The sequence below is a fragment of the Hippopotamus amphibius genome, chromosome X (genome assembly GCF_030028045.1).
Source record: "Hippopotamus amphibius kiboko isolate mHipAmp2 chromosome X, mHipAmp2.hap2, whole genome shotgun sequence".
NCBI classification, from domain to species: Eukaryota; Metazoa; Chordata; class Mammalia; order Artiodactyla; family Hippopotamidae; genus Hippopotamus; species Hippopotamus amphibius.
The window spans coordinates 73,533,415-73,559,684 of record NC_080203.1 but is presented as its reverse complement, the minus strand read 5'-3'; the positions used below and the strand labels follow the sequence as shown (position 1 = coordinate 73,559,684).

Below are 26,270 nucleotides of genomic sequence, written 5' to 3'. Positions count from 1 at the left end.
ATATAACAAATCCTCATGCTAAACAACAGACTTAGAAATTAAGCTGTTTTAAACATATGGCAGATCAAATAGTGTGCCCTGAAACTTAACTTCATATGCAAATGTCATATATGCTCTAAAGCTGAAATTAGGTCTATCCTTCAACAATAGGGTTTTACTATTCAAGTAAAACGTAGGTGAATGGAGGCAACTGACAAATTACATCAGCCTATCTTCAGTTCTAGATTAAGGGGATTCATTCATGAAATTATGATTGCTGTTTACACTTTGGTATTTAATACAAAGATGTTATGAAGTCTAATGTAGTTGTTGGGTAGTACCATGACATTAGTGTTATAACATCTTGGTGCTTCACAATACTTGCTGTGAAATGAATGTAAGTTAATACCAGAACTGCAGGCTGTGTGTGCCTGATTTGGACCTCAGCTCCATGATAACTGAAAGGCTTTCTGGTGTGTACTGTGTCACAACCACTTACATGACCTGTTTTAATGAGTGTTAAGTGGCAAAAGCAGAAAGACTAAAACCTTCCTTTGTCAGCAGATTAGGTGATTCCCACAGCTTTGCAAGATGCAAGGGTAATACAAGAACATAAAGTGTCACACAGTTTAAAAAGGAGATATATTTGCAAATGGACTTAATAATGTGATAATATACAACCTGGCAATCTTACTATCAACACTTCCTATCCTGGGGAAAAGGGCTTTTGTACCTTCTATTGAAGCTCATTTAAAATATGAAAGAATGTAGCTCTTTTATTGAAACTTTCAAGGAAAAAAATTAAGCAATGAGAATTAAAGAGTTTTATGTTTTCACTATCATTTACCTCTTCAGTAATTGAATCTAATGATGAAGTAGCTTCATCATAGAGAATGACGGGGGGGTCCTTCAAAATGGCTCTTGCAATTGCTACTCTTTGCTTTTCTCCTCCTAGTAAAGAAAATTTTTAGTTTAAGAGAGCATCACATAAATACATATTTTATATTTCTAGTATTTCCATTAATTACAATCACCAAGTAATACCTTCAACAATTATCTTTACTCCTGATTACTAATTATTTTACTCAGTTTTAAAAGTCTATGTTCATATATAATATCCTTTGACAAACTATATTGCCTGGAACATAAATGTAATTCTGGATTCTGACTTCATGGCAGGTGAAAAGAACAAGGAGGGGAGGTGACAACTTTGATTACAGAATTACTTTCCTTACCAGAAATATGCACATGACATATGTTACTTTATATGTACTTTATATTACTTCCCAATGAACAGCAACCTCAGATAGAAAAATTTCAATATTAGAATCAACAAAGCCAAAAACAAATTCAATATCTGAAGCCTGAAAACTTGAAGACATGAAACTATGAATACTTAAATTTATTTCTTAACATAAAAGAGTACCATTCAGCCAGTATTCTCAAAGACTTTTTTTGACAGAAAGCTATTATTTTCACAGCATTCTTCAAAATTAAGGCTACATACTAGGACCTCTTATTTCATCTTAGTTATTTCCTATAGGACTCTAGCATAGCAGAATTTTAAAACAGAAAGGAAACAGAAACCCAGAAAGGTTAAGTGATTTTGCTCAAGGTCACAGAGCAAGTTCTAGAGGAATCTGCTAGAACTGACTAATTAGGTCCAACTGCCAGTCCAATGCTCTTACTTTCACAAGGTACAAACCCATAATTATTCCTAAATATATTTTAGAGAGACTAAAGCAATCTTTCTTTCTTCACTGGGACTCCTGCAGGTCTAAGGCCATCATCTTACATAAAACTAGGCTTGGAAGTACAAAAGATGTCCCTTTTGGCTTCTTTTCTTGTTCATTATTCATTAATTTATCAATTTCTGAAAAAAACTTGTACTTTTCAGCATCAGTAACCTCTTCAGAAAACAAGCTCTACCTGTTGATTATCTGGTATACCAGTATTATTTCACTTTTATTTGTTCTTCAATTATTATCGTCAACCTTCAAGCCCTTCAAGAAGGGCTTCTTATGTCTTATATCAGTGAATATGTTTATATTCATACTACCTACACTCTTCCTCATTTTGTAAGTTCCAAATTCTCCCATCAAGACAGGCACTATGCCAGAACTGTCTGCTTGCCCATCTAGCAACTCAGCAGCAGAAAGCTCCTAGAAGAAGTAGATACTCAGAAGAAGAACTAGTTTTGACATGTTTCCCAAATTTCAAGTGGAAATCAACCCAGTTTCAATTCTATTCAACAGAATTTTAGAACTTGGAAAAGAAACATTTGCTTGTTCTGTACCAAAATTATTGGCAAAAATACTACATAATATATTGCTCATTTTGAGAGGCCTGGTTGTAAGGCAATGGGTATTAGGTAAGAATAAAACTTCATTAACCATTCCTATCCCTAAAGGCATGCAGAGAGGAACAAAATGATTGAAAACTGGGATGCAGCACAGCTATCTGAAGCAAAGTCATGTTTGAGAGGGCTAGTCTGTATTATGCGATGAAGTGGGGATCTCTAGAATTAGCCAAATGGATAAATAATTTGGGGTGTGGCCTAGTCAACTGCAAAATCCTATGAAGAGCAATGGTAAAGTATAAATGTGGACTGCAATGAAGCAGGCAACTTATAGTAACAGGTAATGACCAAATAGCTACTACAAAGCAACTAAACTTGAAAATAATCTTTGCTTACCTTTTTCTAAACCTAGATCAAAACTTTCTAATATACTGCAAATTCCTTGAGGGTAGGTCCCTTGATGCTTCATCTTTTTAACCCTCAAATCATTTAGCATAGCTGCTTGTACACAATATGTACCTAATCAATGTTGTGAATACCTGAAGGCAGTTTATAATGAAGAGGAATAGGGATTCATTAAAATTCATGTGGAGAATCCTTCATTCTCTTTTTCCTTACCTTCATCCCTAATCTATACATTTCCTCCCCAAACTAAACTAGAATGAAGAGTAAATGTAAAGGATATAGTATGTTTATATGAGTTACATTAATGCTTTCAGGCATTAGAGATCATTATACTTTTAGAATTCAAATAACTCAGGGCAAAGAAACATTTTTATGGTCCTCAAAAAAAATTCAGTCATTTTAGGATAATCCATTATTAAACCTAGTAATCATCCCATAATTAAACACTTAAAATGTACAAGCCCTAAAATTTACTTGGCCCACTGAACCAACAAAGACATGAACATGAAGTTGGCTGTAAGGAAGTATATTAAGTATAAGGAGGTCTAAATTATTGAAAACATCCCATAATGATATAGGAAATTATGAGGAGATACACTATTTACTATCAAATTACTTGTCCCCTACTCTTAGTTCTTTCCCATGTGAATAACAATCTTGGCTTTCCTTTAATATTAAGATTACAGGTAAGAACACTGATCTCAACGTGTATCAGTAACTTACTATTAAACACTTACAGTGTTTGCAGCTGCAAGTGAAAAAAGAGAGACTTGCATGATTTGAGAAGTTACTTCTAGCATGTTGAACTATTTACAGTGATAGGCAGGAAACTGGGGACTTTGTCAAAAGAGACTGGATGAGCACTACATTTGTACTCTGTCACTACATTTTCTAGTAGATGGTCCTGACAAATTAAAGTTTGAAGGGAGTGGCACTTCCCTGGTGGTGCAGTGGTTAAGAATCCGCCTGCCAATGCAGGCGACACGGGTTTGATCCCTGGCCCGGGAAGATCCCACATGCCACGGAGCAACTAAGCCTGTGTGCCACAACTACTGAGCCTGTGCCCTAGAGCCCGTGAGCCACAGCTACTGAAGCCCACGTGCCTAGAGCCCGTGCTCTACAACAAGAGAAGCCACCACAATGAGAAGCCCGCACACCACAACAAAGAGTAGCCCCCGCTCGCTGCAACTAGAGAAAGCCCACATGCAGCAACGAAGACCCAATGCAGTCAATAAATAAATAAATACAATAAATAAATAAATTTATTAAAAAAAAGTTTGAAGGGAGTATATAAGTGGGGGCCAGTTCTAAAATCTTTGATTACCTGAAAGCTTGAGTCCTCGTTCCCCTACTTGGGTGTCATATCCATGTGGCATTCGAAGAATTGCATCATGGAGTCCAGCTAATTTTGCCACTGCATACACTTCCTCAGGTGAAGCACTGATGTTTCCATATAAGAGGTTGTAGTAAATGGTATTATGGAAGAGGACAGCATCCTGGAGCAGATTTATATACACACACATAGATATGCATGTTCATATTTAAAAATTCGAACAACAGTAAAGCATTAAAGGCATAAAAAGTAAAACATGATAACCCCTTTTATCACCCCCTCATGTCTGCTCCATTTCCCTTCCCAGAGCTAATCGCCATGAACAATTTGTTGTGTATTATTCTAAACTTTTTCTAATGCATTTATATGCATAAACATACACTTTTTTTTCCAAAAGAAGTGGGGCCATACTATATATATTATTTTGTAAGTTGCTTTTTTCACTTAACACAACCTGGAGATTGTTCATGTCAGTAACAGAAACCTGCCTCATTCTTTTCAACAGTTGTGTGATACTCAGGATGTATCATATTTACCTTATCCATTCCTCTACTGATGGATATTAATTAAAAATTTTGCTATTATAAACAGTGTTGAAATAAAATACCATTGTATATATGACTTATGTACACCCACGTATTTCTGTAAGGATTCCTAGAACAGACTGATGAGTTAAAAGGCAAGCATATGTTTATCCTCTGCTCAGCTGTCTTCCAAAAATGCTCCAACAGCATATACTCCAACCAATAGTGTATGAGGGTGCCAAGTCCCCATATCCTCAAAATCCCTGGATATTAATAAGTTTGAGTTGTTGCTACTTTTAAGGGAAAATGTGCTTTTTGTTTAAACTAGCATTTCCCTAATTACCAATGAAGTTAAATATATTTTTATATGTTTCTCAGGAGCTTTTAAATTGGACTTAAAACACAGAAAACAAAGAATTTATGAAGTATAGATTTTTTGGAGAAAGTTCACTGCAAGCATTCATTTGATATTTCAACTTATTCTAACATGGCACACTAAACCTAATTTACTTAAAGTGAGCATCCACCTCCCAATTTTCCTTCAGTATCCAATGGCTGGAAGGCAATAGTAAGATGAAATAAAATGATTTCATTGATTAACATTAACCAGTATCCTCAGTTAAGATCTTCTTTAACATCACAATCAGCTCCAGAGTTACAGATATTATTTCAAATCATTTTTAATAACTTTCATACCTACCACTAATATAAAATTTTCTTGTATTGAGGTGGTAGTTAAACCAATGAGTTTAAAGTCCGACAAAGAGAAAATACTTATTTTTAAATATTTCATACTTAGGAAAAAAGTTAACAAATGAATGCTAACTGAAAATGTTGAAAATACAAAATATAAGGTAAAATAAAATTAATTACATAATCCATAATCCCACCATCCAGCAATAACTACTATTAACATGTTGGTGTATTTTCTCCAATCTTTTTTCTGTTACATGTATTCATTTAATATTATAAAACTTAGATATTACATTTTGTTTGGAACTTCTTTTTCAACAAACTTTGTATCTGAGTATTTTTCCATGACACTCAATACTTTTTACAAACATGATATTTATAAATGACTGTATGACATTTGATCCTATGATGATAATTTAACCATCTACTTATTACTGGACTTTATATTGTTTCTAACTTGTGCTATTAAAAATAAAACTAATGAACAACTTAGCATATAAAAATCTGTTCACTTCTCTGTTTATTTCCTTACTAAAACTTCCTAGAGGCAGAATTACTATAATAAAGGGTATATATATTTTTCAGACTCTTGCTACACATTGCCAATTTGTTCATCAGGAAAGATGTATGCTTCCTCCAGCAAAACACACTGGCCATTTCACACAGCTTTACCCAAACTAGATATTATGAATTTAAAAATCTTTTCCAGTCTGATAAGTGAAAAATGGTTTCCCATTGTTGATTTAATTACTAAGACTTCTAATGAGGTTGAGCATCTTTTCTTTCATTTATTGGCCATGTATATTTTTCCTTAGTGAATAAAATGTTTTATTTTTCAAAACGATGAGGGTAATCATTACATAGCCCAAGAGAATGGATAAGGACACTGAGCCCTAAGTAGGCACAACCCAGAATTCAGTTCACTTGATATATGGTTTAAGTCAGTGTTTTTCAACATATAATCTACGAATCACCTAAACCAGAATCACCTAGGAGACATATTAAAAAATGCAGGCTTCTGGGGCCCACAATGCCCTCCTAAACCAGAACCAAGGTATGTGGAAGAGAGTTGGAATTTCAATAATCTCGCTAGGTGACTCATGCACACTAAATTTGGGATTCTTAGTGAAAGGGAGGACAGGGCAGAGTGGCATGTGTTAGATCACCTGAGGACCTTTTACAAGCTACATATTGCTATCTGATCCCGTTCTTACAGTTCTCCCAGGGAATTGGTTCTGATTCTAGGCTGCAACTAATTCCCAGGTCTCTCTACTGGCTTTTAGCGTAAGAAAAACTCACATCCTATAAGGTTATCTCCTTCTTATCTTCTCAGATTTTACTCCGAACTTATGTTTCTCCCTAAAGTCACTCAGCAAATACCTGTTAAATGCTATGGGTCGGGCACTGTGCTTGGATTGCAGGGACAAGGCATGAAGTTGGCAGACAAACTGTTTTGTAATTTTTATAAATTTACTAGGTCAAAAACTGCTCAAGATTAAAATAATAGTTTTCATTTACTGAACAGTTATGTGATGGACATTGTACTTGGTGTCCATCTTATCTCTACTCCATATTATCTCTAGTCTATAATAATTCTCTACTATAAGAAAATGGTATCCTTATTTTACAGATGAGGAAGCTGAGGCCCAAGACCATACAACATATAAGGGTTAGAGCTGGGCTTAGAATCCAGTTCTATTTAACTCCAGTATGGGTTCTTTCCTTTATGTTATGCTATCTTCCTAAGGCTGAAAAAAATATTCCCATCATGAAGATTTTTAAATTCATGTTTTTTTGTCTTTTTGGTAACTTCCAACTTAATTAGCATATACTGACTCAATAAATTCAAATTATTCTAGTAAAAGATCCACCAAGCCAATAAATCTTTCCCCATATAAGTTTTTTTCTTTTTTAAAATACCTGAGGCACCACTCCCACTGCCCTCCGAAGGCTTTCCAGGCTCACATCTTGTATATTTTGACCAGCAAGGTAAATGTTACCCTTTTGAGGCTCATAGAAGCGAAACAACAGCCTCACTATTGTGCTTTTCCTGAAACAGGAGATAAGGAAAGGTTATGTAGCTCCAATTAAATTAGGGAACCCCTATTTTAAACCACAGTAATCGTTTTATTATGACAAAGAAAAAATATTACATTTGGAATCATCAATCAATGATGCAGAATTTTATAAACAACTAAATTACCCACCCTGACCCACTACCTCCTACAATGGCCACTTTCTTTCCTGCAGGGACTTCAAAAGATATTCCACTAAGGACTTTCTGCCCCTTAATGTATTCAAAATGCACATTATCAAAGGCCACTGAAGCTGTCTGTTGTGTGATGTGAAGGGGAGATGCCATCGCTTTGTCCTGGCAGGGAAGAGAAAAAAAAACCACTTTACACACTGCCTAGAGTACAGCTATGCAGACAATTTTCTAATTCACAGAGAGAAAAAGGAAAATAATGAGAAAGGAGGAGGTTTATAAGTTTTAACACTTCTAAGCATGTTTTTAAAGATTTGTTTTTTCACTCCTCACTGTTAAGGGCAAAAATCCTTAATGCTCTGATTTCTGATCAATTTGTTTTGGTGGGGAAGATGGATAGTGGGCAGGGGAGAAAGGAGGTTGAGAATGTGAGGAGAGGCAATCACATTTTATATCATTATTTGCAAAAGTAAATCAAGTGCAAGTACAAATATTAAAGTTAACAAAATTTAGCTTCTAGGTGTAATATTCTTTGCTAATACTGTAAGGTTTCTAAACATAGAAGTAAAAGCTGTAATGGCCTTTTAATACACATGATAGTCCCAATTCCTGGAAAAGAGAAATTAATTTGCTAATATGGTAATGTAAGAATATTCCCCCAGAATAACACCATTAATGAGATGATGCTTATATGCTTTTAAAAAGGTACTAAATAGATTACTTACTTTAATTCGGGTGTCTACCTTGAGTAGAGTAAACAAGGTGTTCATATCTATAAGTGCTTGTCTAGTTTCTCTGTATACAGTTCCCAGAAAGTTAAGGGGTAATGAAAGCTGAAAAAGCAGTCCATTCACCATTACTAAATCTCCAACAGTAAGGGTACCTTAATATGCAGTTGGTGAAAGAAAAAAAAATTTAGATGTCATGAACTTTCCAGTTTAAGACAGAGAAGTTTACAGTTTATTACTGTGGACTACAGTTCAAAATGTACATAATCAGCAACTCTTAGGTCTACTCAAATTCCAAAGCATTTTAATCCATGATTTAGGGAAATAGGGAACTAGATATATGCTAAATGGAATGGGAAAAGCCCACCTATACACTACACATTATATATAAAAAAGAGAATGGTTTAAGTGAGGACAGAAATGGGAGGCTGAAAAATCTCTCCTTTCTTCCTAAGAAAGTTTCTTATAATGTAAAATAGAATTTTTTTAAAGTATAAATTAAAATACTGGAGCAAACGGATATCATGATTGGGAATGATAAACCATGTATTAAGGTCACAGTGAATGAATGAATCCTAACTGAACAAGCAGGTTACAGAAAAGAGGCACAGATATTTACTTCTGAATGTTTTACAAATGAACAACTAACAGAAAGATTAAAAGGTTACTAGTAGGTTTTTTATAAGACTGCTTGCATTTTAGTCCTTTGGACTAAATAAATACTAAATTAATTACATTTCTTTCCAGGTCTACAAGAGAAATTAGAAATATTAGGTGCTAAAAAGAAAGTTACTCCTAAAAGAATCAGGTTGTAGCCCCACAAAGAGTAATCCCAATCAATGAGAGAACCAGTGTTAAACTTGTAGTGTCAAACAAAAGAAAGTAAAAAAAATTATCATATAATCAAGAAAACATATTCTGATACAAAAACGAAAGTACTCCAAGGATGTTATAGCACCTTATTGAATATGCTTTATAATTAAGACTAATATACACATTTCTTTCATTAATCTTTATAAAGGTTAAGTAAAACACTGACAAACATGAAAACCACAGATTTATTACCTGCCACAATTCCCTGACTGGCGAGCACCATTATGGCTGTTAAACCAACACTGAAAATAGCACTTTGACCAAAGTTCAGCATAGCCAGAGTAGAGGTACTTTTCAATGAAGCAGTCTCATATGTCTTCAAAAATCCATCATATCTTTGTGCTTCATAATTTTCATTATTAAAATACTACAAAAATACATAAAAATAGTAACTACATAGAAGTATAATTGGAAATTAATCTCTTAAGTGATTAGTATCCTTTCCATCAGACTTCATGTAGGGATACAATTTTGTACTATATACACCATTTTAAAAACTGACTTTCAATATACTGAACTATGGTACTCCTGCAGTTTTCCACCATGGACAGTATTTGAAAAGTCCATAAAATTCATCCCCAAAACATTTACTGAATGCCTAGCTAATTTAAACCCAGATCTAAAAAAGCTGTCAATGACACTTCCTTCACAAAGCCTTCCCTTGATCCCTTGAGACTCTGGACTGACAATTCTCATTGCCCCCACCACATTATGCCTTTTTATGTAGTCACTTGCATATTTTACTTTAACTCTCCCAGTGCTTAGCAAATTCTGGGAAGGCAAGGATTAAATGGTAATTATTGTTTTTACCACCCTCCCCCATTACAGGACTTAGCATAGTGCTTTGCACAAAAGAGGCATTCAGTAATATTTGTTAAATGGAAAAACGAACAAATAAATGAAAGAATTAGTGAAAAGCACTAAGCTAGGCACTATGAGGAGTAGAGAGTCAAGAACTTAGTGTGCATTCTGAATCAAGATGCTAACCATACTGTCACCACTTATAAATTAACTCACAAGGCAAAATTCTGATGGTGCCACACAAAAAATGAGGTGGAAAGAAAGGGCAATTTCTAAACAAAAGAAAAACAATAAAGTACTATTATTTCATCATACCTAGAGATCCTATCCTAATCTGCACCTCTAACTTACAGCACCTATTAAATTAAAAGGCAGAACAAATCTCAGTGCAGTGTGAAAGGAAAAGGAAAGTGAAATTAAACATATTACCTTCACAGTTTCATAATTCAGCAGTGAGTCTATGGCAGCATTACCTGCATCATTATCTGCTTTGTTCATTTCTATTCTAAATCTAGTTCTGTAAGACAAAGATTTGCACAGGCATGGAATGTTTGCTACAGAAGCATAATTTCTGAACCTTGAGTGATCTCTGGGGAATACCCTACCTCCACCGTGTGACAGCAACCGTGAATGCTGTGTATGCACCAAGTGTCCCAAGGGTCACCAATGCAAACTGGGCACCACATCTATAATACTGGAGAAGGCAAGAGAAGAAATGAGAAACAGTCATTGTTCTTACCAAACAGTTTATAATAAACAACAGCAAATCCCAGTCAAAGATTTTAATTAAAAATATGTTGGTAAAAAGTTGTATATATGAAAAACTGAGTGAGAAAACAAACACCTTAGAAAATCAACTTAAAGCTATACACATACTTTTAATTATAAAATACGAAATTGCCTAAAATGTTACGAATGGTGAATAGAAAGAAACCTGGATAATCTGAGCATACCAGTCCAAAGTCATATACCATAATGTCTGTTAACATAAAAACTGCAAGCACTAGCTAAATGACTGACCTATGTGTAGAAGTAAACAGCTCTTTACAATAACAACATGATAAAGACTTTGGACACAGTCCCTTGAAGCTTGTGGCAAAATAATTAAACAAACTGCATAATCCTTCTGGCACCAGGGAATTTTGCTTTCAAACCATAAGCATGCAATAGTACAAAAGCTTCAAGTACTAAACAGCTACTATCAAGAATGTAAGATAAAAGCTTGTCATGAAAAATGCTTTACTTACCAAAACACCACTGACAAGAGTCACCTCGAACATGATGGGAAGAAGATTAAATACTAAAGCACTCAGGACAAAACTGATACCCCTTGTCCCTCTGTCTATAGCCTTTGATAAAGCTCCTGTCTGTCTGCTCAGGTGGAAAGCCAGATCCAGGTTGTGAAGATGGAGAAAGACATTTTTGGCTATTCTTCGGATTGAATTTTGGGCTACCTTGCCAAATACTGCATTTCGAACTTCATTAAAAAAGGCAGCTCCGGCTCTTGATACACCATCTAACAATACATTCAAGAAAAAATGGGGTGTAAAAACATTAGAATCGTTGGAGTGTAAAAACAGCAGGGCTCAGAAAATGTTTGTACAATGAATGAATATATCACAGAATATTTATACTAAAATAAACCTAGAAAACATCTAGCCTAGTGAGTATCAACCTTTCCACCACCATGAAAACCTTTCATTGTTATTTTCCCCCATAAGCTTCCAGATGTTGAAAGATTTTTGCAAGTAAATACTTTTACTAAATAGCAGCCCATAAGGCCTTATTGTGGATAAATGTACAGTATCCATTGAGGTTTTGTGATCTAATTCAATTCCCCCAAATAACAAATGATAAAATTGAGATCCTGAAAAATCCAAGTGCTCTGACTAAGCATGCCCCAACTCAGGCCTGAGTCTCATAAAGTATCCTTTCCAATGCATGGGGATACAAAACATCATATTCTATTCTTTACAAATTGCAGATCTATGTCATGGCTATTGAATATAATTTAATAACACATTAGTACACATATATCATTATTTAGCCATTTCCTGTTTAACAAGCTAACAACAGCACCAGCAAGAAAATAACTAGTCTTACTAAAAAGATATTTTATAAGGAGCCTAATTATTAGAAGTGGTTGTTATGAATTTAATGTCTTATTTCATATTATTGTTTTCTAGAACTTAGAAAATGAGACTTTTATTATAGAATTTTTGCAAAGTATATTATACAAAGAATTTTTAAAAACCACATATCAAAAAAAATCGCACATAAAACAAACATCCAAAATGATAAGTCCTGTTTGTGGTGAAAAGGTCATAAGCTCAAATGTGATGAAACCCTCTTGAAGAAAGTCAACACCTGTAGACAGATTAAAGAACCATACATACAGCCAATGAGAACTGCTGTTGCCATGGTTGCAACTGTATTTGGTGCATCACTCAGGTTCAGCATGTTTCCAGACATCTGGTTGAGGCTGTCTATAGCATATTTAAACATGAAGGGAACCACAATATTCATGGCCTAAAAATATAAAAGCAGCAATTATCCATCATATGCAAATTATTTTTTTATAAAAGTACAAATATTTACCTTAAATTAGTATTTATGGGAATGTTTACATATTAACCATTTACTAGTATTGGAATGATTTTCCCAGTTTATAAAGATAAAATCTTTAGCAGTGGGAGAGCCGTCATTTCAGGATTCCTACTTCATACTGACTGCCATGTTAATAATAATTTGTTAATGTTTCATTATTAATTATTATATCATTAATCTTTGTTAAACAGAAAGAGTTTATCGTCAAGCCTAAGTTTAGCTACAACTGACAGGAGCTATGTAAACTTTACCAATCATGATTTCAAAATAAGGTATATAAGTGTCTTAGCAACCAAGCAAGTACTCTAATATTCAATATCATTAAGATAAACAGCAGATGTTGGAATACTTTTGAAGTGTAACACTATGGAAAAAATTGCTTAAAACTTTAAGATTTATAACTTCCCAAATATAATCTATTAGAATAGCAGGCTTCAAGTAGTATAAATTTCTCAATTCTGATTCCCATATAATCATATATCCTCAGGCTTCTGCTTCTACTTGAAATGGTCTCCCTGCCCAATTTACCTCTCCACTTATCCATTCTTCAAAACCCACTGTGAATCCCATTCCCATCATGATGTCTTCTCTAAAACCTGCAGCACTTTTAGCACTTTCCATTTTCCAACCCCTCTTTTTTATAGTTTAAACCACAGTATTTATAATTTTTATTATATATTTATCATTCACTTTGTCTCCAGGTGCATGTGTATAGATAACTCAGTGGAAACCTCTTGCAGCAAACAAACATTTTGTGAACAATAGCTATATGAGTCAGAAATGATGCTAGGTACCTTTCACGAAGGTGAGAGCTAAATGAAATAAGTCTATGAAATGAGTATTATCTCTATAATGAGCAAACTCAGGTTCTACGAGGTTTAATAACTTGTCTGGTAAGCAGCAGAGCTGGGATTAAAATCCAGGTCTGTCTTGAAACTCAGAATTTTTTCCAGTATACCATAGCCATATCAGCAGTTTAATAAAGCAGGGACAATATTATTTTATTACTTTTGCACCCTCAAATGGATACTCTCAAACGCAATGCTTAAACCAGTTACAGTTGAAAAGTACGGCACAAGTAATTTAAATAAATTTTAAGATTCCAGGTTTTCCATATAAGGCCAAATCCCCTCATTTGCATCCAATACACTTTCCTGAGTGGAGAAAAAGTGACAGTTACAGCTAGCACGCAATTCTCACAACACACAGCCCATTATATTTTTGCCACAGCTAGAGTGAGTTGTGACTGAAACTAACGTATCACCAAGAAAATTGTGCAATTTTATTTTTTTGAAAGTGTACTTGCATTTGGTCAAATTTGGGAGCATCCTTATAAGTATGTAAAGAATGTGAATGTCATCTGTCCTGTGTTTTTACTGGCAGGAAAAGGGCAGTTAGCACAGTGCTAAGAACATAACACTACCTGTAATGGTAACTGTTGATTACTGTCAGTTTTCCCATAAAAGTAATTTTTAAAAGAAAAGGAAAAACACCAAAGAAATGGAAAGGATTATATTATATGTAGATGTTTTTTATTACTCTCCCTCTATATATATATGTGGGTTCCACTGACCTTGTGATGTTTTGGGGATGGGGGTGGCAAATATTGGTTTTCCCTAATATTCTGCCTTCAGCAGAACTAGACATATCATCTCAGACAACTGTGATTTTTTTTAACTTTTTATTTTGAAATAATTATACACTGACAGGAAGTTGCAGAAGTAATACAAAGAGACTCATAACCCTTCACCCAGCATCTCCTAATGATGACATCTTATATAGCTGTAGTTCAATATCAAAACCAAAAATGTACACTGGCACATTACTGTTAACTAGGCTACAGAACTCATTCAGTTTTCATCATTTTTAAATGTGTATTAGTGTGTGTGTGTGGTTTGTATGTGTCATCTATATGGTTCTATGCAATTTAACCCCATGTTCAGATCCATGTAACCATCACCACAATCAAGATACAGAATTGTCCCATCATCACAAAAGAACTTCCTTGTGCCACCTCTTTATATTCCTTCATCAAGGATGATGAATGTATCAATAGCTCATCTCTTTTTTACTGCTGAATAGTATTCCATAGCTGTAGCAGAATTTATTTAATCACTCATCCCTGAAGGAGATTTTGGTTGTTTCTAGTTTGGGGCTAGATGTTATGAACATTTTCATACAAGTGGTCATAAGTTTTCATTTCTCTGGGATAAATGCCCAAGAGTGTAATTGCTAAGTCATATGGTAAAGTCTACACTGAACTTTTTAATAAACTGCCATACTCTGAATTTCAGAGTGGCTATACTACTTTATAGTCCCACCAGTAAAGTATGAGTGATCCAGTTCCTCTATATTCTCATCAACATTTGGTATCATCACTATTTTTTTAATTTTGAAACTATTTTAATAGGTGTATAGTGATATTTCACTGTGGTTTTAATTTGTGTTTCCATAACAGCAATGACGCTGAACATCATTTCATGTGCTTATTAGGCACTCATATATCCTCTCTGATGAAATACCTGTTTGTGTCTTTTGTACATTTTATATTTGGATTGGTTTTTTTTTGCTATTGAGTTTTAGAAATTCTTTATAGATATTCTAGATATAGGCCTTTCTTGGTTATGTGATTTGCAAATATTTTCTCCCAGTCCATAGCTTGTCTTTCATCCTACTGAGGTGTCTGAACTCCTACCCCATTTAGCAGTCATAAGGAGTCCCTTTCCCTAGTAATCAATGGAGATCAATGTAAGAACCTGGACTTTCATCCCCACTTGCAGTAATGAGGCATCCCCACTGAAGCAGTGCCACAAGAGGCCTGCTAAATGGAAGATTTAAATGAGATCCAGAGTCTCATAACATAATACCCCAAATGTCCAGGTTTCAATCAAAGATAACTCATTATCTCAAGAATGACTAAAATATCAACTTGAATAAGAAAATACAATAAATAGACACAATGTTAGAACTATCTGTCAAGAATTTTAAAGTAGCTATCATAAAAGTGCTTCAAGGAGCATTTATGAACATGCTTAAATCAACAAAAACAGAATGTCTCAGCAAATAAACAGGGGACATAAAAGAAGAAACAAGTGAAAAATCTGAAACTGAAAAATATAACTGAAGTTAAAAAAAAACCTTGAATGGATGGAATCCATGGCAGAATGGGGAGGACAAAGGAAAGAATCAGTAAACTTGAAGACAGAACAACAGAAATTACTGAATATGAACAAGACAGAGAAAACAGATTTAAAAAAAACAGTAAACAAGGCTCAGGAACCTATGGGATCATAACAAAAGATCTAGCATCCTCTTCAGAGTGCCAGAAGAATAGGAGAAAAAGTGTGAGACTGGAAAAACTATTCAAAGAAATAAAAAATCCTCTAATTTGGTAAGGACAAACCCAAGAATTCAAGAAGCTGAGCAACCTCAACTAGGAATAAACCCAAAGAAATCCACACAGAGGCACATCATAATTAAAATTCTGAATGCTAAAGACAAAGAAAAATATCTTAAAAGAGCTAGATTCAAAATAATACATTAAGTATAAGGGAAAAACAATTTGAAGACAGTAGATTTCAAGGGAGGCTAGCAGGAAGTGGCATAACATTTTTCAAGTGGTAAAAGAAAAGAACTGTCAACCTAGAATCCTATGACCAGCAAAATTAGCCTTCAGAAATGAAGGGAATATCAAGACATTCTCAGATTAAAGAAAACTAATAAGAATTAATCACCAGCAGACATGCTTTAAAAGAACTGCTAAAGGGACTTTCTAGGTGGCGCAGTGGTTAAGAATCCACCTGCCAATGCAGGGGACATGGGTTTGAGCTCTGCTCTGGAAAGATTCCACATGCCGCAGAGCAACTAAGCCTGTGCGCCACAACTATTGAGCCTGTGCTCTAGAGCCCGTGAGCCACAACTATTGAGCCCAAGTGCTGCAACTATTGAAGCCCACGCACCTAGGGCCCGTGCTCCACAACAAGAGAAGCCACTACAATGAGGAGCCTGCACACCGCAATGAAGAGTAGCCCCCGCTCACAGCAACTAGAGAAAGCCCGTGTGCAGCAATGAAGACCCAACACAGCCAATAAATAAATTAATTAATTAAACAAACGATTTTAAAAATAAAAAAGAATAATAGCAACTCAAAAAAAAAAAAAAAAGAACTGCTAAAGGAAATTCTTCATACACTTGGGAAATAGAAGCCAGAATGAATCCTGTAACATCAGGAATGAAGGAAAAGCAACAGAAACAGTAAATATCTATGCAAATATAGTAGCATATTCTTCTCAAGTTCTTTAAAGTGTTTGATGGTTAAAAGCAAAAATTAAAACACTGTTAGGGTTTTCAATGTATGTAGGTGTAATACATAAGATGACTTGTAAACATAAAGGGATAAGGTAAAGGGACTTAGAGGGTAGTGAAGTTTTTACATTCCACTTGAAGTGATAAAGTATTGATTCTAAGTACACTGTGAAAAGTTTAGTATGGATATTGTAATTCCTAGAGCAACTACTAAAAAATTACACAAAGAGGCAGAACAAAAGGCACAATAGATAAATTAAAATGGGATAGTAAAACTTGTTCAAATAATGCAAAAAATGGCAGGAAAGCTGAAACAAAGCAACAAAATAAATAGGCAACTAGCAGATAATAAAATGGTATACCAAACTCCAAATATATCAATTATTACCAATATAATTATCAATATATTATAATGAGCAATATAAATGAACAATTATTACTGTATCAATATACAAGCAATGAACAATTAGAAGCCAAAATTTTTTTAAATTTACAACACCCCTCCCCACAAAAAAAAATCTTTAAGTATAAATCTAACCCAGGATTTCTCAATCTTCAGCGCTACTGACATTTTGGTTTAGATAATTCTTTCTTATGGGAGGGACTGTTCTGTGTACTTTAGGATGTTTAGTAATGTCCCTAACCTCTAACGACCAGAAGCTAGTAGCCCTAGCCCTGCACAATTGTGACCAATAAAAATGCCTCTAGATACTGCCAAATGTCTCCTTAAGGGCAAAATTACCTGATTGGGAACCACTGATCTAATCAAACATGCACAGTGTCTGTATGCTGACAAATGCATATGAAATAAGCTACAAATACATATGAAATAAATCATAGATCTAAATAAATGGAGAAATATACTGCATTCATCAACTGTAAGAATCAACATAGTAGGGACATCAATTCTCCCCAAACTGGTCTAGAAATTTAATAAAAATCTATTTAAAAATCCCATCTGGCTTCTTTGTAACTACAGACAATATTATTCTAAAATTATATGGAAAAGCAAAGAAACTAGAATAGCCAAAACATTTTTGGAAAAAAAACTGGAAGAATCATACTACCTGTCTTTAAGACTTACTATAAAGCTACAATGATGAAGACAGTGTGGTGTTGATGAATGGAGAGACACATAAATCAATGAAACAGAAGAGAGTCCAGAAAAGGATGATGTACAACTATCTATCTATCTATCTATCTATCTATCTATCTATCTGAGAGAGAATAATGGCTCCCTAAACATCTCCATGTACTAATATCCAGAACCTGTGAAGATGATACCTTACATGGCAAAACGGACTTTGCAGATGTGATTAAACTAAAGAATATGAGCTGGGGAGAGTATCCTGGATTATCTGGGTGGGCCAAATATAATCATAATGGTCCTTATAAGAGGGAAGTAGGAGGATCAGAGTAAAGAAAAAAGATAGGACTATAGAAGTCAAGAGTCAAAGTCAAGAAGACTAAAGATGCTGCTGGCTTTAAGATGGAGGAAGGGCCCTCGAGCCAAAAATGCAGGTGACTTCTAGAAGCTAGAGAAGGCAAGGAAATTGATTCTCTCCCAAGAGCCTCTAGAGGGAGCACAGTCCTGCTAAATGCCTTTATTTTGATCCAGTGAAACCTAATTTTGGACTCTGACTTTCAGAAACATAAGATAATAAATTTGTGTTGTCTAAGCTATTAAATTTATGATAAGTTGTTACAGCAGCAATAGGAAACAAAAGAAAATCCAATGGGGAGAGGAGAGCCTTCACGTAGGAACAACTGGATAAAACAATGAATCTTCATTTAAATTGGATACAAGAATTAATGCAAAATGGAGCATGGATCTAATTGTAAAAGGTAAAAGTATAACTTTTAGAGGAAAACACAGGAGAAAACCTTAATGACCTTGAGTTAGGCAAATAGTTCTTAAGTCACAACAAAACATAATCCATAAAGAAAAAACATGATGAACTGAAACACATCAAAATTTAAAACTTTTACTCTATATAAGACACTATTAAGGGAATTAAAAAACAAGCTATAGACTGGGAGAAAATATTTGCAAATTATATATCTGAGAAAGGTCTCATATACAGAATATATAAATAACTCACTAAAATCAACAATAGAAACAACAGCCCAAATAAAAAATGGACAAAACACTTGAATAGACACTTCACCAAAGTGGATATATGGATGGCAACAAAGCACATGCAAAGATATTCAACACCATTAGTCATCAGGGAAATGTATATTAAAACTGCAAGATACCACTATATGCCTGATGATACCAAGTGTAATAAAAGAAGTGAAGCAACTGAAACTCTCATGTATTGCTTGTGGCAAGACAAAAACAGCCACTTTGCAAAATAATTTGGCAGTTTCTTATAGAGTTAAAATTATACTTACTATGACCCAGCAACTCCACTCCTAAGTATTTATCCTAGAAAAATGAAAATTCAGATTCACACAAAAATCTGTACTTGAGTGTTTATAGCAACTCTCGTTATAACTGCCAAAAGGTGGAAAGAAACCAAATGTCCATCCATGGGTAAATGGATAAACAAACTCTAGTAAATCCATACTATGGAATATTGCTCATTAATAACAAAGAATGAACTACTGATGGACTCAATGACTTGGATGAACGACAAAGGCATTATGTTGAATTAGAGAAGACAGCTCAAAAGTTCATATATTATATGGTTCCATTTATATGGTATTCTCAAAATGACAAAACTATAGTGACAGAGGACAAATGAGTGATACCTCGCAGTTAGGGGTCTGGACAGGGTTTATCTATAAATGGGTTACACAAAGGAGATTTTGGGGGTGACAGCAGTTTTCTCTGTCATCCTGTGACAGTAATTATACAAATATACACGTGCTAAAAATCATAGAACTATGTATCAAAAATACATTTTATTGCATGTATGTTAAAAATAAAGTCAGTATCACAGGTCACACCACACCTAGCTCCCGTAGTGGCTGGAAATGTCTAAAAATAAAGCTAGATGATAGTGTATTCCAATAAAAAGTAACTCGACATGAAGTTTCATACCTCCTTTCCTTTCTAAAAATTGAGAAACTAGTGATTTTTACTAGATTATAACCATGTGACAAACAGTATGTTTCATTATAACTGTTAAGGTACCCATTAATTTAAGTACAAGAGAAATAAAGGGACTTAGTCTCACAAAACCTTTTTCTTTCCTAGATGAAAAAGTTTAAATCATATATATAAATAATCTGCTAAACTCTTGAATTTTCACAGAGACTAGTATATCATTAGGGAATTGAATTCACTTAATTTTAACATGCAAATGTACAATTTGGGAATCTGATTGAAGAACAGAGTTAAGGAAAAAAGTAAAATCACCATAAAGAACAGTCAAAGGTATGCTGCGTCTATATGATGCCAAAACACGGTCAATTTGCTGAGGGTCTCAAATTCCAGATTTTAAAATGACTTTTCCCTTCTTGGTCATAAAAGAATTGTCTATCTCATCTGAGGAACCCAATTCTTTCAGAGCTTTTAATATCTAAATTTCTCAATAATTAATCTCTTTTACAGCAGCCTCTGATAATTAAGGGCTCTGTAATGAGTGCTGGCCAAAAGGGTCCAATATATGAAGAGGTAAGAGGGAATTTTGTTTAACTACCTCTCTGTTCCTTAAAAGATCAGAAGAAGAGAAAGAACAAGAGCACTAAAGGGAGATCTGATTAGCAAGGCAAAACAAGGAGAACAGAAAACTGGATAAAGTACTTAGACAATTTGTAAAGACCATCTCTTACAGAAAGCAGAGATAGAGGGAACAATTCCTAACTCATGCTATGGGCCCAACATTACCCTAGTACCAAAACCAGACAAAGACACCACAAGAAAGGAAAACTATAGACCACTATCTCTCATGAACACAGACCAAAAATTCTCACCAATATATTAACAAATCAAATCCAATAATGTATAAAAATAATTATACAATATGACCAGTTGGGATTTATTCCAGGTATGCATGGCTGGTCCAACACTGAAAAACCAATTAATGTAACTGCTCACATCAACAGACTGAAGAAAAAAAAATTTTTTATCAATAGATGCAAAAAAAGCACTTGAAAAATCCAATACCTATTCATGATAAAAAAAAAAACTCTAAGCAAACTACGAATAGAGAAGAACTTCCTCAACTTGATTAAAACATCTACAAAAAAACCTATAGCTAACAACATACTTAATGATGAGAAATTAGATGCTTTTACCCCTAAGATTGGGAACAAGGCAAGGATGTCCTCTCTTACCGCTCCTGTTCAACATGGTACTGGATGTCCTGAGCTAATGAAATAAGACAAGAAAAGGAAATAAAAGGTATACATATTGGGAAGGAACAAATAAAACCATCTTTGCAGATATGATTATCCATGTAGAAAATCCAAAAGAATCAATAATAAAAAAAAACCCTGAAACTAGTAAGTGACTCTAGTAAAGTTGCATGTTACATGGTTGTAAGGTACATAGCTAATATTCAAAAGTCAATCACTTTCCTATATACCTCCAATGAACAATATGCAATTTGAAATTTAAAATATAACACCATTTAATTCAGTACCAAAAAAGAAATAATTAGGTATAAATCTAACAAAACATGTACAAGATCTACATAAGGAAAATTATAAAACTCTGATGAAAGAAATCAAAAAACTAAATAAAGAGACAGTCCATGTTCATGGATAAGATGACTCAATATTGTCAAGATGTCAGTTCTTCCCAAACTTGATCTATGTATTCAGTTCAATCCCAATCAAAATCCTAACTAGGAATTTGGTAGACAGGGACAAACTGATTCTAAATTTTATATAGAAAAGCAAAAGGCCCAGAATATCCAACACAATACTGAAGGCAAAAATAATATTGAAGGGCTAATACTATTTGACATCAACACTTACCATAAAGCTACAGTAATCAAAACACTGTGTTATTGGGAAAAGAATGGACAAATAGATCAATGGAATAGAACAGAGAGTACAGAAACAGACAAAGACGCAAATATAGTTAACGGATCTTTGACAAAGGAGCAAAGGCAACCCAGTGGGGAAAGGGTAGTCTTTTCAAAAAATGGTGCTGAAATAACTGTGTGTGTGTGTGTGTGTGTGTGTGAGAGAGAGAGAGAGAGAGAGAGACAGAAGGGAGAGAAAAAAAGAGAGAAAGGAGAGGAAGGAAGGAAGGAAGGGAGGGAGGGAGGGAGGAAGGAAGGAAGGAAGAAAAGAGAATCTGGACAGTGACCTTACTTACACCTTCTGCAAAAATTAACTCAAACTGATCACAGACCTAAATGTAAAGCAAAAAGCTATAAAACTTCTAGAAGATAACATAAAGGAAAATCTAGGCGACCTTTGGTTTGCCAATGACTTTAGATAACAACATTAAAGGCACAATCCATGAACGCTGATATGCTGGACTTCATTAAAATTTAAAACTTCTGTTCTGTGAAAGACTGTAAAGAGGAGGAAAATATAAGCCACAGATCGAGTGAAAATATCTGTAAAACATCTATCTGATAAAGAACTGGTATCCAAAATATGCAGAGAACTCTTAAAATTCAACAATAAGAAAATGAACAACCCAAATAAAAAAATCAGCAAAAGACCTGACAGATATCTCACCAAGGAGGATATACAGATGCCAATAAGCATATGAAAAGATGCTCAACACCATGTGTCATTAGGCAATTTCAAATCAGAACAGAAATAAGATACCATTATGCGCCTATTAAAATGGTTGACAAGGATATGGAAGAACAGAAACTTCATTGCTAGTGGGAATGCAGAATGGTACAGCCACTTTGGAAGACAGTATGGCAGTTCCTCACAAAATTAAACATAGTCTTATTATATAATCTAGTAATTGCAATCCCTGGTAATTACCCAAATGAACTGAAAACTTCCATCACACCAATTCCTGCACACAAATGTTTATTGCAGCTTTATTCATAATTGCCAAAATTTAGAAGCAACCAAGATATCTTTCAAAGAGCAAGTGGATAAACACACTCTGGTACATCCATACAGTGAAATATTTTTCAGCAATAAAAAGAAATGAATTATCAAGTAAAAAAAAAAAGGACATGAATGACTCTGAAATGCATATTCTTAAGTGAAAGAAACCAGTCTGTAAGGGTTACATATTATATAATTCCACTGTGTTACATTCTGGAGAAGGTAAAGCTATCGAGACAGCAAAATGATCAGTGGTTATCAGGGCTTCAAGAGGATGGAGAGAGAGATGAATAGGTGGAATGCATGGGATTTTTAGGGCAGTGAAACTATTCTGTATGATACTTTAGTGGTGGATATCTGACATTATGAATTTCCCCAAACCCATATAACTACAACACAAAGAATGGAATCCTAATGTACACGATGAACTTAATAAGAGTAATGTATTTTTTATAATTGGTTCATCAATTGTAACAAATGTACTACACTAATGCAAGATGTTAGTAAAGAAGAAATTTAGTGGGGTTTTTTGGGGGGAATGATATATAGGAACTCTCTGTACTTACTGCTCAATTTTTCTGCAAGCCAAAAAATTCTCTAAAATATAGTCTTTTAATTAAAAAAACACCCCAGGGTATAAATGATACTTCTCAACTTAAGTAAAGGCTTCAGGTAGCATTGTTTCACTTTTAAAAATGTTTTCCAGAAAATTTTAAAGTATCAAAGTTAAGCAAAAAGTGCATTAATCTTCTGAAGACAGTAGTTATTGGAAAACTCTAGCTCCTCCATGAAGCCTTCCCTAACTGCCTAATTGTTGGAACTCTGGTATAGCTTCATTTGTGACTCCCTTTGGGTGTTTATGTTATATATATATATATATAATCATTATTTGTATATTCTTCTTCAGTACACAGCAACTCCAGGAGAGTAAAGCCCACATTTTATTCATTTTTGTATTCCCAGCTGCCTAAGCACAGAACCTCGTACCTAACAGTCACTCAACAAATGATTGCTTAGTACATATTACTATAGTCTGAATGTTTGCTTCCCCCTACCAAATTCATATATTGAATTCTAACCCCTAGGATGATGGTATTTGGAGGCAGGGCCTTTAGGAAGTGACTAGGCCCTTATAAGAGATTAGTACCCTTATAAGAGTGCCCAGAGACCCTTCTTGCCCTTTATTTACATCATGTGAGGTTACAACAAAGACAGCGATCTATGAACCACCCAGTTTACGGCATTTTGTTACAGCAGCCCAGATGGACTAAGACACATATATTATTCATTACTTAATACAATAGATGCATTCTTGAAGAAATAAGGCACTGATAATATTCTTATAAATCACACTCTCCCTTGAAATTATTTTATAATTTTAAATATAGCTTATTTTCATTTCTAACAGATTATTGAGAATATCTTCTTGTACTTGATATTTAATTTTCTGTGCCCCCAATTTCTCTGTCAACTAAGTGGTTTCCAAGACGGTAGTGGTTAGAGAATACGAGTAAACTTTTTCACAGTATTAAAACATTTACTTTATGAAATCAGATGATTTCAGCAAATGTTTTATATTTTCCTTAGTTCCTTATATTATATATTATGCGTAATACATTAATAGAAAGACTGAATTTTTTAAAATCCATACAAGAGATTAATGATGATGTGATACTCCTATGATGTACATGTGGATAATAAGAAAAGGCATTGCATACAATTTGTAGGGATTTAAAGAATGAAGGCAAATAGTGTTCTCTCTGTCTCTATCTCTGTGTCCCTCTTGGCAACAGAACCCCTAAAATATACCTCATACAGAATTCTAACATACTACAATAGAAGTGATGTAACTTCAGTAGAAGAAATACCAATTCATCCTCCTGGCCTCCTCTGGGCTGTAAGACATCTCTATATAACACTATCTTAAAAATCTTTCCTGGAGGTAATGATAACCTTAAGATCCTCAGAATCAAAAGAGCATTAAAAAGCAAATAAGCAAGCATTAGTATGCTGTGGTCCCATATGTTAAGCATGAAATCCTTCTCCCTTTTCCTTCTTCTCATCTAACATTTCTCTCTTTCTGTCCTCCTTCTCCTTCATGGATGCCTCAGGCCTTGTTATGAAACCACCATGCACTGCTCAGACGGCTGGGTGGCATTCAATTAGAGCTGAGAAGGTTCCTGAACCCTGCCCTAAAGTTCCCAGAAGTATGTGGAGGAGGTAGGGAACATGTGAGTAAAAGGGGGAATAAATTGGTCAAAAGTGCTTACGTGCCAAAGCATGTAATCAGGTTGAGGAAAAAAAATAAGAAGCCAAGGAATGAAAGGGATAACAATCCATCTAATTCACACCAATGATAAATCACACCTGCAGTACCACTCAAAAATAAACAATAACTAGGTTTTAAAGATTTGGGAGAGTGATTATTTTTAAACTGAGGACAGTATAGAAGCTGAAAAAACAGTGTTAGCCTGGTTAAATGCTACCACTACACTCTACATTCCTAAAGTTACTCTACGGTCTAGTTCCTATCTAGTAAAAGAAAACTTTTAATATATATGCTCTGTGAAAGTACCAGCAGGCATCATAACATCTGGCAATTTCTTCCTTTTCCTGATCCAAAAGAAATCAAACATACTTTTTGAGGACTTATTTTTCTATATTCATTTCTGTTTACTTGTAATCAGTTTATGTGAGATTAGCACTTTCTATTCTATGGGTGCTCAGTATTTGTTGACAGAAGAATCAAATATTAGCCTTCTGAAAATATTTCAGTCCTTAAGGAAGTTAGCTTGATCTGTATTTCATACCTGATATTGACCTGTCACCAAGCAACAAAAATTTACATTTTGAAGGACTGGAATTCACTCTAAAAATAAAGTCTAATACAAATGCCATTATTTAAGACTTTTCCCTTTGACTAGCTTGGTCGTTTTCTAATCTGTTCTCTTCAATTCAAAAGAAAGTCCAAAAAACAATCTGCCTTTAACTTGTCAGCAAGGTACTTACAATCACATAAAGGAATAAAGGCCAATTTGCTAATTCTGCCTTGCACAGGAGCTCAGAAAAATCTTTATCCTTAAGTAATTTGTAGGTAAAAGACTATTCAGCAACCAATACTGTGCTAAAAATGAATATGAGTTAAAATTTTTCAGCATTAGCTACCAAAATTAGAGTTGTAACATGGTTCTTTCTTTTCAGCTTAACAAATAGAATTAAGTATGGATTCTTGGTCTATTGCTCAGAATCTTCATTTAAATTCTATCCCAGGAAAGTTCACTGGGAGAGTACTCACCAGAGCCCATAGATGAGAAATAAGACAAGAAAATAAATGGAGTCTGACTGAATTATTTTGGTTTTACTCTCTAATCATGCCTTCCCTGTTTCCACTATTGTTTACTTCCCTACAGGAACACATTTATCACAAGTTATGTCTGTAGCTGTCATCTATTTCTGTTCTTTTCCTTGATGAACTCACTAATCTGCATTGTTTCAACCATCACCTCTTTAATCTCTCTAGCCATGGACTCCTTCC

At 34.4% G+C, this 26,270-nt stretch overlaps 1 protein-coding gene across 1 annotated transcript in view; it reads right to left on the bottom strand.

Annotated features, from left to right (window-relative positions):
* ABCB7 (ATP binding cassette subfamily B member 7) overlaps window positions 1–26,270 on the bottom strand; it is a 110,279-nt gene that overhangs the window by 17,640 nt on the left and 66,369 nt on the right. Inside the window, exons 5-14 of the mRNA XM_057718412.1 lie at window positions 12,238–12,370; window positions 11,089–11,357; window positions 10,447–10,535; window positions 10,271–10,358; window positions 9,233–9,407; window positions 8,165–8,322; window positions 7,441–7,604; window positions 7,154–7,283; window positions 4,008–4,179; window positions 827–930 (exon numbers count right to left, since the gene is read on the bottom strand). Of these exons, the coding sequence (XP_057574395.1) occupies window positions 827–930; window positions 4,008–4,179; window positions 7,154–7,283; window positions 7,441–7,604; window positions 8,165–8,322; window positions 9,233–9,407; window positions 10,271–10,358; window positions 10,447–10,535; window positions 11,089–11,357; window positions 12,238–12,370 (1,482 nt within the window). The remainder of the gene's footprint in view (window positions 1–826; window positions 931–4,007; window positions 4,180–7,153; window positions 7,284–7,440; window positions 7,605–8,164; window positions 8,323–9,232; window positions 9,408–10,270; window positions 10,359–10,446; window positions 10,536–11,088; window positions 11,358–12,237; window positions 12,371–26,270) is intronic.